The sequence below is a fragment of the Mustela erminea genome, chromosome 13 (assembly GCF_009829155.1).
Source record: "Mustela erminea isolate mMusErm1 chromosome 13, mMusErm1.Pri, whole genome shotgun sequence".
NCBI classification, from domain to species: Eukaryota; Metazoa; Chordata; class Mammalia; order Carnivora; family Mustelidae; genus Mustela; species Mustela erminea.
Genome location: NC_045626.1, coordinates 680962 through 693778, shown reverse-complemented (window position 1 = coordinate 693778; position 12817 = coordinate 680962). Strand labels below are relative to the sequence as shown.

The following is a 12817-nucleotide window of genomic DNA, read 5'->3' as shown; positions in this document are numbered from 1 at the left end:
CTGGCACAGCTGATAATCGCGAACTAGAAAGATGTGTATATCAGATAGTTTACAAAATGAAGCCAGCTGTGTTTCCCTACATACTGTGGCTTCCTGACATGCATCATTAAACCTTATTAGCTACTTCCTTTTACAAAGATTCTTGTAGTCTTGAACATTGCATATTAACATTTTCTGCCCCTCCAACTGGAAATTATTTGCTTTATTGTAGAGTGTCAACTTGCTCTGGTTTCTGACGCGTTCTAATTGGTACTTTAGAGTGTAATCATCGTGAGATAGCGCACCATGCATTTCTTTATTTGGAAATTAATACAGACCTTTTCACTTTATCTGTCAATCTGGGCAACTTTTCACACAATTCCTAACTCCTGGGATTGCTTACAAGCCATTAAGTATGAAATGGTTCATAAAATGTCTTTGAAGACCTAAAGTAACACAAAAATTTTAGATGTTTAAAATAGTGTTACATTTTGCCAAGATACCACTGAGGAAGCTCTTACGTGGTTTTCATAATAAAGGAGGTAAAGCAGATGGAAAGTTTCTTCAGCTACTTCCGGTTTGTCATTTAAAATTTTTAGCAAATCTGCTAAATGCCATTTTTCTTGCAAAACCAGAATGTAAATCATAACTGCGGACTGACTGAAAGTCAGATGTTAGACCGACCGGCCACTCTCCGCTGGTGTCTCTCTCTCTCTGTCACTCTTCGTTGGCCATACAAGGGGGTCATTCGCTGCTGATGCTGACCGAGGGGGTGCACAGAGCAGGGGCAGAACGAGTCCCCGAGTTCACAACAGGGTCATCCCACGACAGTTGAGACCCTGGTCTCAGGTGTGTTGCGGGTCTCCCCTGTGCTTGACACGGGTACGGTCGGGGGGCGTGTGTCTCATTACCAGGGAGCTTCACGGGCTCTGTGAACCGAGCCCCTGGCGTGCAGGCCAGTAAACGTCTCCGTCATAGGTCTTGTCAAGCCAGCTAACGACTCTTGATTTAGAAGCACTGTCGAGTGGTTCATGTAATGATAGTTGCCGGATGTTTGGAGATTGGGGCGGAGACCTTAAATGGTCCATAAATTCCTGCATATTTACACAGTCATCTACAAAACATGGAGGGAGACAGTGGCACGTGGCTGGACGCCATTGCAGCCTTCGTGTGACGTGCGGCCGGCGGTATCGCGTGGGTCCCCGTGGGGCTGCCGGAAGGGGCTCCCGCGCGGGGCCCTGCTCAGCGAGGCGCACTGCTAGGGCGGCCCCGCGCCCTTTTCCCGCTCACCGTCCTCCTCCCTGCCCCGGGGTGTGGGACTCGGCCTGGCAGCTCCGCAGGCTGCGCTCCGTGTCGGACCAGGACTTTCCGGAACCCAGCAGTTCTGTGGAGACTTGACGAAGGCGGAGAACTCCCCGCACAAACCACCCCTGCGTGTGTGTGCTGGTGACGGGAGCAGGCATTTAGATGCAGCGTTTGGAGGCTGGTCACTGAGCAGCTACAGGCTCCTCTGTGTCGCGCCCCCTTATGAGAGAGGATCTCAGGTAGCAAATTAAGGTTTCATTGAAAATTGATGACCTCGTTTACTAGTAAAACTTGAACCAGTTCCTTAACCAAACGTTTATAAGGGGACGAAAACCAGGTGGAAAGCCCCCCCCCCCCCCCCCCCCCGCCCATGTACAGTTGCTTTTTAAAAAAGGAACAAAAAGCAGCTCTCCTGGCACAGTGCCAGGCAGGTCCCAGGGCCAGCGGCTGCTCCGGCCATGTCCCCCCCGTCAGCCCGTGCATCCTGTGGACGCCAGTCCTCGCTGTGGCCTGTAGCCCCCCCACACCCAGCCTTTTCCTGTCACCTGTGGCCCAGCAGTTCCAAGCTGCTCGCCAGAACAAGTCCTTCAACACCTCAGTTTCGGGATATCAGAAAGGGACCACAAGATTATTTTCCAGGTTCTCACGGAGAGTTCAGAGGGTTTCCTGAGGGGAAGTGGTCGTGGTGCTCAGCAGTTGGAGGACGCAGCCGGCTGGCAGTCCTGGCTGGGGGCTGCGATTTCCTTAACACGCATTCGGGGTGCAGATGTTCGTGCGGGTGTGGCCGCGCCCTCAGCAGAGCGGCACGGCTTCCCAGCTGGCACTGGTGAATGAGCGCGATCTGGGCAAATAAGGGTGTGTTTCAGGGTGTTTCTGAAACACACGCACAAGATATTTAAAACAGGACTGGACACACTGCAGAGGGAGTAAAAAGCACACGCACGGGTCTCCCGGAAGAAGACTGTGCTGGCTGGTCCGGCCTCGCCCATGCAGGCCGGTGGGGAGAGGCGACGGGAGAGGCCGGCGCGGCCCCCCAACGCCCTCTGCGGGAAGCACGGTTTCCCCTTGGGCTCTTGAAGAGCCTGGTAAAAGCCTTTCTGTAAAAGTATCAGTACCATTTAGGGTTATTATTAGAAAAGTCTGATTTTCGTGTTGCTAGGGAACAAAGGAATCCCAAGAGTGTCGGGTGTGACCGCGGGCTGAGACTCTGGGCGCAAGGTGCTGCTTGCACCTGTGACCTGGGTTCTGTCCCTCCTCCACATCCCTCTAGGCTTTGTCTTTTAAACACAATGACAACATTGCTAGACCCCAGACTCTTGGGGATTGTGTTTGTGGATAGTAAGGATTTGAGAGTAAGTCGATGCAATCTGTAGGGTATCTGTTAAGTATATAATTACCAAAATCAGCTGCTCATTCGATGACATTGAAATCCAGATGCGTGACCTGGAATTCCAGCCCCGTGAGTGATGTTGATGTTAAGGTTTCCGGGGTCAGTGGATAGCTTAGGTTATAGAAGTCGTTATTTTAAATTGGCAAAACCATTTAACATGGATAGCTTCCTACACTGTTGGCACAAAACTAAGGTAAATATGTGCAGGGTCTTGAAGCCATCACTGTAAGCGGTTGTTACGGTTTTATCGTCTGAGTTTGTGTAACAGATGTAAGTCCTCAGCAGCCGTGGTGCCGCGGTCCTGTGCCAATTACCGCAGCGTTCTGGACGCATTCCGGGTGCGTGATCTCCTCCCGGGACGGTGCATTTCTGTTCAGGAAATTCCCCTCCTGTTAGTCTGTCAATTCTGTTTTGAATTCTGCATGGCAAAAATAGATGTTTAGGGTAACCCTTTTTGGCAACATAAATAAATAAATAAATAAATCTGTGTCCGTAACATGCCTTCATGCTGAATTGGTTGAACGAGCGATGGAAGTTCTGCACGCGAAAAGCAGGCTTTCAGGATTCGGGAGAAAAAGCATCAAACACGAGCGCCCTCTGCCGGCTCAACGGCAACATGTCATCCCTTCGAGAGGGGATCTTAGTGTAAAAACAGCAGCAAGATAGCACGAAAGGTGACGGCAGCGCCCGCGGGGTATATTCCGGGAAGCCCCGGCCTGTGCATGTTAGTCCTGTGTCCCTGGTTTTCAAATAAATGACTTGGACTGTTGTGTAATGAGATTGAGTGCTGTGCGTTAAGAAATCGGGTTTCTTAGTACTCATGCTGGACTTGGGTGTAGCTTGTGCTCGGAGTACCCATGAAATACCCAGATCGCTTCCGGGCTGTTTTGCTTGTTTGTACAGACTCACTTTTGCTTTAAATATGTCATTGATGTGTCCCACGTTGCATACAGGAGTATATGAAATACTTTGTAATGTTAAAAATTAAATTTACCACTTATCTTTAAGCCACTGTATTGCTTTAAATCTGATGATTTCTGATACACTGGTTATACTTTAGTGACGGTTCTAAATATGACAAGTCAGAGCTGTCGGACAGAGGCAGCGTGACCGCATCGCCCTTCAGGGGTGTACAGCAAGCCTGCGTTTTACACAGACAAATCTGAGGTGCACACATGTGTGTATACAGATGTTCATAGACAGTCTGCAGTTTTCTGGCATTTTTGTCAGCTGTAGAAAGTACCCTGTTGAGAGGATATGTGTTGTGCTGGAAACACAAAAGCCAGTATGGAAGTTTCTCCCACGATCAGCAGGGTCAGCCGTTGGACCAAAGAGCCTCATTGGGCACTCAGGCCCCTTCAGACTTAGCAGGGGCGTGTTTCAAGAGTTTAGGACCATTTCACCTTGACGGACACGTTGACTGTCGGCCAGTCGACATGCGGTCTGACAGTGTACTACACCATTCCCAGTTTGCACCAGCCCGGCGCACTGAGGGTGCACCTTGAATCCTGTCGGCGCTCAGCGTTCCTCCCATCGATGTGCAAAGTGGCTTCACTTCTTGCTGAATAGCTCGTCCTGCCACTAGCACTTTTTTGTTCATGTAAAAAATAATAACCCCATTTTCTCTTTAATTGTTCAACATTCACGGAAAACTGTCTTACGTAATAACTGGGTAGGAAGCACGGGCAGAAACCTTGGTTGCTGACTGCAGAGGAGTCGGGCAGCATTTGTTGGCAGGCAGAAATGTAGGATATGAGATATTCTCCAACAACAAACTTTAAAATGTGTATTGTGTAAATATACATTTCGATTTTTAAAAATTAAGGTGACATACTGTAACATTAAGAATTGTACTGATACTTATTTAGGGAGCTTTTAAAAGCACAGATTACTGAGCCAATAGACTAAAATGGCTCGGAGAGACGTGGCTTATTTCGCAGATCACTGAGGCGATGAGCAGTAATAGCCCAGACGTGTCTGCAGTGTGCAGCGGCCTGTGTGCGTGTGCGGCCGGCCTGTGTGCGTGTGTGGCCGGCCTGTGTGCGTGTGCGGCCGGCCTGTGTGCGTGTGCGGCCGGCCTGTGTGCGTGTGCGGCCGGTCTGTTTGCGTGTGCGGCCGGTCTGTGTGCGTGTGCGGCCGGCCTGTGTGCGTGTGCGGCCGGCCTGTGTGCGTGTGCGGCCGGTCTGTGTGCACAGCAGACACTCAAGGCTTAGTAGTTCACGTCCAGGGATGAGCAAAGAACCAGACTGGAGGGAAGGAGTAGAAGACCTTATAGCACTTTGTAGAAACGAATACTTTCAATTTAAACTCCAAAATGGGAAAAGTTACTGCTGTAAGATTTAGGAGTTCGAGTTCGTATATGCGTTTCAGTTATTTGAAATACATAAATACAAATGAAGGTCTAAAGATGACTTATTTTTTTCTTATTTCTTGAAAGCCTCCAGAAAGTGGGAAATATAGGGCTGATTTGTTTCAAAGATATTTAAAAGGATTGTGCGTGCTTTTTATAGTAAGAATTTCAGTTTGGTTAAAGTGTCACCCCATCTTCGTTTTCTAGCCAGGATCCAAATTCTGAACGGTAAGGAGCCGGTGGGCTGGTCCAAGAGGCGTTCGGCTACTGAACGATAAACAAGGCCATCATTATTTTTCCCCGAAGTGGTCTCTCCTGTGTAACGCTGTACATCCGCCTGTGCCGGGCCGTCCGGGCTAAATCAGCTGGAGGCTTTTCTGTGTTTCAGAATGTGACCCGTTACAGGATTAATACCGGACAAAATAAAATACTAGTTAGCTTTTTGCAAGAGTTTGAATTGGCTTTTTAACGTTTCCTGTCTGACCGTTCTGCTACTGTAAAACGCCTCGGTGTAACAGGTGCGCTAAATGGGAGTTCTGAGAGCGGGGAGAGCATTTTGATGTTCACTTTGTGCCAGTCCGGGGTAATACCGTACGGCCGGCACTTTGCGGGTGCCAGGGCCCGTTGTGCTTTTGTCTCACTAAGTTTGTGCAGCACGAGACCTTTGTTCCCGTTTGGGGTGGACTTGGTGGCGCGATACGGGTTTAGCTCGGAGACGGATGGGACCGCGCTGTGTCTTGGAGATAAGGCGGGCTCTCCTTCGTCCATTGACAAAGACCTGACTGATCCTTTCTTGATGAAGCAGGAGAATACCGTATTTACCCTTTATTGTTGGTATAAACCATTATTTTACTGAGAACCATTAGCTATTTAAAACTTGGTACATAAATTAAAGAGGAGCTAAATGGATTTGCGATCGTTGCCATTAGTAGCATTTTAGATTATACAGGCAATTATTGTGCTCATTATCCTAGAACAGCCCCTTTGCAGAACCATTGTGGTGTCTTAGACATTATGCACAAATTTTCCCTTGGAGATTAAAATTTCCAGTAGCGTATTTAATTTTGTTATCACAGTTGTTTCAAATAAAACAAATATTATGACAAGTAGAAGAAAATTTGCTTTACTAATATAGGAAATTACAATAAATGTTGAAAATTGCTTGCTAGTGTACTTAATTTACCTTTTCTTATACAGTCATAATTACTTCGAGTGATTAATAATATATTTTATGGGTGGAAAGGTTTTACAATCATAGCAAAAGGTATTTGGCCCGCTCAGGTGTTTTCAAGAAATTTTTTTAAACAAGGAAGAGAATCACATCAAAAGTGAAGCAGCTTCTTTATAAAACCTGCAAGTTCACAACTTAACTAGTTTTTATACCGACTACGATTTTTAAGAGTCCAGATTGCATTTTAAGCAAGTTGAAGAAACTTTTTAAGCACGTTTTAGAGAAATGAGTATGAAAATATGAACTATTAACTAAAAGTGGACTTTGTTAGAATTGACAAAAGAAAAATCGAGAATTTAGGTGGTGCTCTGTGCTGTAGCTCGGTCGCAGTGGTTTTCCAGGAAGAAGAACCGTCCTTCCGCCAGCACCACCTGCGAGACGGCAGAGCTGCTTCCTGCTCTGGGGACGTAAAAAGTTCAGTTAGAAGCTTCCCGTTGGGTCTGAGGGCTCAGGAGAGGACCTGGCCCGGCGGGCCTCAGGGCTGAGCTGCTCGCGAGCCCGGCGGGTGAGCCCAAGCGCCTCGGTCTCGGTCGGGCAGGAGGGTGGGGATCCTTGGCGTTGTCTGCGTCGCAGTGTGCCGCGGGCTGCTTTTCCTGTCGGTCCCGTCTGTGGCATTTTTCCAGAGGGAACTTTGTGTCCGTTTCTGACTGTTTCTGCCGCAGCTTTTACAGGCTTTCACTGCTGGGACGCAGGGAGAGTGTGAGGCAGTGGTTACGCGTTTTGCAAGACAGTGATTCTTTATTTTATTACAGAAAAAAGACCAACTCTGGAAGGCCAGATTAAATCATTCCTTTCACTTTTTAATGGGATTTGGATGAATAGAGTAAAATATGCACTTTGCATTCATTGATAGCATCTTTGGGTTGCGGTAATTGAGTCTTCTCTCCCCGACGGAATGAATAATGGCTTCATCTGACCCTCAGCCAGGCCTGACACTCAGGCCTCCTTTGTCCCAGCAGAAGGCTCTGGGCTTTGAAACATGCTCTACTTCCTCAGCTTAATTTTTCTTCATTCTAATCCAAAAACCTATTTTTCTCAATAATTCAAGCATAAACTATGTAGGAGTTGAAGTAGCGGAAATTGCAAGGTATTTGTCCTCGTTGGGCGGCTCTTTAAATGCAGTTGGTAAATCTGTGCGGGCGCTTCCGTGGCCCGGTTCTCAAGGGAAGAGCAGCCCTTACCGGGCGGGCCTGCTGGAAGTTTCCAGAAGCCCACAAGGGCTCCTGTGAGGCCTGCTGCCCTCTGGGGAGGGCGAGCGCTGCCGGTGGAGGGCCGCGAGGTGGCCCCTGGCCCAGATGTGACCGCTTGTGCAGGGCGGAGGGCACCTGTGGCCATGCGCGGACTTGAGCATGGGTCCTCGACACAGCCTCAGTTTGGACCGCACCGCAGTCCACGGCCCTGGCACTGTCTTCCCTGCGCGGGGGGCGGGGCCTGCGGGCTGGGGATGGAGCCAAGGCCTATGGCTGGATTCCCGAGGGTCGACCAGGATGCAGACCCTGCAGGGCCCTGGTGGGTGGGCAGGCCGAACCCAACGTTCCGGGCAAGCGTCGGGTTACTTCTATGGTTCCCGTGTTTCTAGGCTGTTCTTGAAGGCCGCAGAGTGGCGTCCGGCAGCAGCTGGACAGACAGAAGGCTGTGTGTCCTGTGATTCTGTCACTGGTGTACGTTGCACTCTTCCTACTGGACTGGCTGTTTCTTGCCGCTGGAGGCTCGGTGCGCCGGTTTCTCGTCACCTTGCACAGGCAGAAAGCTCCGCAGACCTGTTTATTTAATATTTAATATATCGAATTCTGTTTATTTAATGAGCGACGTCGTCACAGCCGCGCTCGCCCGGACGTTCTGACCAGGTCGGGTGTTTTTCTGACGCGGCCTGGAATGTTCTCCTGTAGGCCTGCGGCAGGTGCTAATCACCGCCGGACGCAGACTGAAGCCTGAGGCGTGGGGAGAGCTAACTTTGTTTTGGCCCAAATTGGGGATTTTCAGAAGTACGAAAAAATAAACCAGGTTGCTAATTAATTAGCTCACTTATCCTCACATGTTTTAGTTTGAGAATTATAGTTTCATTTATTTTATCAAAGTGAGGGCAGTCGCTTTCTTTTTTAAATGACGGTCTTCTGCGGTTTGTGTGAGGGTGGGGAGGAGCTCAGACGGTGGCGAGTGGACGTCGCTGGGAGACGCGGTCCCCTGTCGGGGTCCCCCGTGTGGGCGATCACCAGGGGAGACCGTCGGTTCTCCAGGGCCGGCAGGGAGCCCACCTGGTGAGCAGGTGAGCCCCAGTCCGGGGTGAGGAGAGCGAGTGGCCAGGGTAAGGCCGAGGCCGCAGACGTGGGAAGTGCGGACTCCGAGCGCGGTGCTTCTGACTCAAAGAACAAGAACAGGAACACGCGTGGGGGCTTCCTGTGTGCCGGGGGCTGTGCCTCGTCTTCACCCCCTGAGTCTTGTTACGGGGCGTGTCTCCAGCCCCATTTTATAGATGGGAACAAGGGTGTGCAGTTGGCCCCGGTCGTAGCGTCCGACGGCAGAGCCAGCATTCAGATGAGCTTATTTTGATGCCTGAGGAAATGTCCTTGCTGTGTGACCCCGACTCTCCCCCCTGTGTCGTTCTGAAGCCTTTTTAGAAAAGCCCAGAACCCCGCGTCCGCCCACTGCTCTAACACAGTGTGGTCCTCCAGGCAGGCGACTCAGCGGGGGGACAGTGGGCAGACCGCCGGAGCTCGAGATCAAAGTTGTGCACCTGTGACTTGAGGAATGAACACTGCTGACTGTTTCCCAGATCCCACCCAGAATGCACCCTAAAATCAGTTCATTCCCATGGACATAGCTTCCCCTCGCGTTCTGCTCAGCTAAGACGCGATCCGCAGAACGAATTTGGGGCTGTGGACCTTACTGGGAGAACCTAAGGAGGTCTGCACACTCAAAAGGTATTCACTCAAGCTGACACCTGGTCTGTTGCTTTTCTGCTTAGTTCAGAGAAGGATTTTTTCAGAGACGCTCCTGGCGGATGGTGATGGTGGACACTGTCCTGTTCCTGGGAGCCTCCGTCTGAACGTAAAGCTGTTGCATGGGATGCACGTGAGCGTCATTAGCACATGCGGAGGGACAGGCGCGTCCCCTCTCCGCACACGGAGCGCGTGTGGCGTCCTTCGCGCCGCCCCCACCCCCGTCCCAGTCTGCCCATCTGCTGTCCTGGCATTTTCGTCTTCAGAAAGGATCTGGGTGCGTTTTGGTGGGATACCTGGCTGTCTCAGTACGTCCGTTCTGGAAATGCCCTGCGGATCGTGACTCCTTTTCAGAAATTCTGCCTAAATCTCTAAGAGACTTTTCAGGAGAAGAGTGGAGTTAATAGCATTTTGTGTTTCGTTGTGGATAAGGGCATACCAGAGGAGTGTGAGGATGTCATTCATTGCCGCCATGTATCCCGGTGTGTAATATTGCGGACATCATGGTTATGCCCTAATTCTGTGTGTCCCTTTCAGGTTGGGCTGTTGGACCTTGAACTCAACCAGCTGACCAAAGCCCTGTTCGTGGCTCTAGTCGCTCTCTCGGTCGTCATGGTAACCTTGCAAGGATTTGCGGGCCCGTGGTACCGCAACCTGTTTCGATTCCTCCTCCTCCTCTCCTACATCATCCCCATCAGGTACGTGTAAGAACTAAGGTAAAACAAAGAGCTGCTTTCGCGGAGTATGACTTACGGGCATTTATCTTGTCGGCGAGCAGGAAGGCCGCACAGAGCCGCAGAGGGAGCCGCCGAGAGCGCTGGGGACGGCCACGCGGCGCGCTTCCCTAGAAGATCCCGTGGGGGGCAGAGTCCTTTTTGTTAACTCTGATGCTCTTTCCCGGTGTGAGTGTTTTGGTAATCTATTCAAGAACTGGGCGGGGTTTCTGGGTAAACCAGGAACGGTTTTGTTTACCGCTGATAGACTTTGTTTCCAGTACCATCGGACCCCTGGATCCACACGGGTCCCTGCGGCAGGTGGCGGAAGCCGGCCGGTGCGCCTGTCACGTGAGAGCACGGAGCAGCCAGGCCTCTCCACGAGGAACGATTCCTCCGTGATAATCCTCCGCGACCTCGGGACATGAGTAATTAACTCGGTGTCTGTGGAGCTTAATTGCTCCCATTCGTAGTACAGATGGGAGTCCGTTCTAAAGTATTTCCACAAACACACTGTAGAAGATGCTTCGTGTCTGTGACTGGACACTGGGGCAGTTAGAGCCCAGTAAACCCTGAGTGAAGCCGGAAGCAGCATCTTCCGTGACACAGAACAGAGGCAGCCGGGCTAGAGCGCTCCTGCCGGGGCTGGAAACGTTCTGAAGAGAAAGACCAGCTTTCTCCACAAGTTTGTCCGAAGGCGATGTCTCTCACTCACGGACAGGGCCGAAGCCGAGCTGCCGCGTGCCCCTGGGCGCCCATGACAGCCCCCGGCGTGCGGCCCGTGGCCAGCCCGCCCCTCCAGCCCCGTGTTCCCCTCCACCGCCACACCGCACGCTGGGCTTGGCCCTTCTCGGCCGGGGAGGGCTGCCCCGTGCTCAGGGAGGCCCCGGCCGGCCACCTGGTGTCCCGTCAGCCTGTTTTAATTCTGCTGCCGTCCCCACGGGTCACTGTCTTTGCTCTTGCTGGTCTGCGGTTCTGTGCCCGCCCGCTCCGTGAGGACCGGGGGCTCGTCGGGCTCAGGGCTGAGAGCAGAGCACGGCGTGCCCGAGGGCTCGTCTCACCCTTCCTGAAGGGACCCGCTCCGGAGGTCCTGCCCTGCTCTGAGCAGCTGCGAGTGTGCACATAGTCTGTCGTGCTGTCGTGCTGTGGCGCGGCGTCATTGTCATCCCATGGACACATAACGAGTGCCAGCAGGGGCTCTGGTGACGCATCTTTGTCCCCAGAAACTCACTGGTAAGTGGAAATGGGCAGACCAGAGCTATTGATGAGTCATCCTGGAACTGACCCTTTCTGCTGAGACCGTCCTGGTCAATAGCAGTCCGAAGGCCTGGTCACAGCCCCCCCCCCCCACAACCCGACCTGTGCCGAGCACGTCGCCTGGCGTCCTGCGGGGACGTGGATGCACTTGTAGGCCAGATGCGTGCGTGGAACCTGGCACAGAGCGCCTCCGCACGGTTCCTGCCACCGCGGCACAGCCGGCCTGGTGCCCGACACGCACCACGTTCTCAGTGCACGGATGTGGGAAGTATGGCCCCGAAGGAAAGTCAGTTTGCAAATGCGATAAGTCCGCGTCGCTCGTGTTTTCAGTCTTGTACAGTAAATACAACCCAGAGTTCGCTGCCAGACGTGGCACACGTGGGCATGTCTCCCAGAAGTGGCCTGGAAGCCTTCCTTCCCTCAAGCTCAGCACCCATTTCTGCAGGTTTTATCTGCTGATTTGGCTTGACTTGTTGCTCCCTAGATCAAGGACCTTGGTGTCATTCCTGCGTTGAATGAGTGTCACAGCTCTCCCCAGAGCCTCCTGACTTGAATCCGGGGCCTACAAGGCTTCCTTCTGCAGCTCCCCACAGGAAAGTCGGCCACGTGCCTAGCAGCCCACACACAGCCCACGAGGCACCAGCAGCACTTACTGCTGGAAGGTGTGAGCTCAGGGGGCCCCCTGTGTGGTGTCAACCAACCCCCCTGCCCAGTGGGGGCGCCCCTGCCCGGTGTGACGCAGCCCCCTGCCCGTGTGAACCAACCCCAGTGCCTGATGTGAACCAGCCCCGGTGTGAACACCACTGCCTAACAGGAACCGCACGTTCCCATGTGGACCCCACTGCCCGTGGGAGCCCCCTTGCCCGGCTGTGTCCGTAGTGACCGGCACGGCACGTGTTAACTTGCTGGCACACTCCTCCTGCAAGTGCCAACAAAAGTCTGCTACTCCCATATCCATAGAGCAAACACCCATTTTCTTAGTAATTTGGTTTGGTTTGGTTTGGTTTGGTTTGGTTTGGTTTAGTTTGGGGTTTTTGCTTTCATTAATCTCGTTTGTCTTCTGCCCGTTCTAACGTGTTTTTATGATGTGCCTTTCGAGACCGTCATACAATGCAAAGGCCTAGTGGGGGGTGCTGTTCCTTTTCTCTAGGGCACTTCTGTATTTCACTGGTGGAAACCATTGAAAACCACTGAAATTTTATTGTGTTTTTCAATGAAATATTTTATTCCTGTGGACTTTCCAGTTTCTTCAGCATGACAGTATAAAAAGACTTGACACTTTTCCTTTTATCAAGTTAACAAGAAAAATGAATTATGGTTATGAGATGTAATACATTATAAGCATTTTTAAAGATTTTTTTTTATAATTTGAGAGAGAGATCACAAGTAGGCAGAGAGGCAGGCAGAGAGAGGAGGAAGCAGGCTCCCCGCGGAGCAGAGAGCCCGATGCGGGACTCGATCCCAGGACCCTGAGATCATGACCCAAGATGAAAGCAGCGGCTTAACCCACTGAGCCACCCAGGGGCCCCCTTTATAAGCAATTTTAAGCTGATACCGATTTTCATTTTTTTTTTCAGTTGTGTATATATATATATATATATATATATATATATATATATATATACATACATATATTTGTAGTAAAAAATTAGA

At 51.3% G+C, this 12817-nt stretch overlaps 1 protein-coding gene across 5 annotated transcripts in view; it reads left to right on the top strand.

The window, feature by feature from the left end:
* ATP9B (ATPase phospholipid transporting 9B (putative)) overlaps positions 1-12817 on the top strand; it is a 222078-nt gene that overhangs the window by 139816 nt on the left and 69445 nt on the right. For all 5 annotated transcript variants that reach the window (XM_032310715.1, XM_032310714.1, XM_032310716.1 and 2 more), the window contains one exon: positions 9732-9892. In XM_032310715.1, the coding sequence (XP_032166606.1) occupies positions 9732-9892 (161 nt within the window). The remainder of the gene's footprint in view (positions 1-9731; positions 9893-12817) is intronic.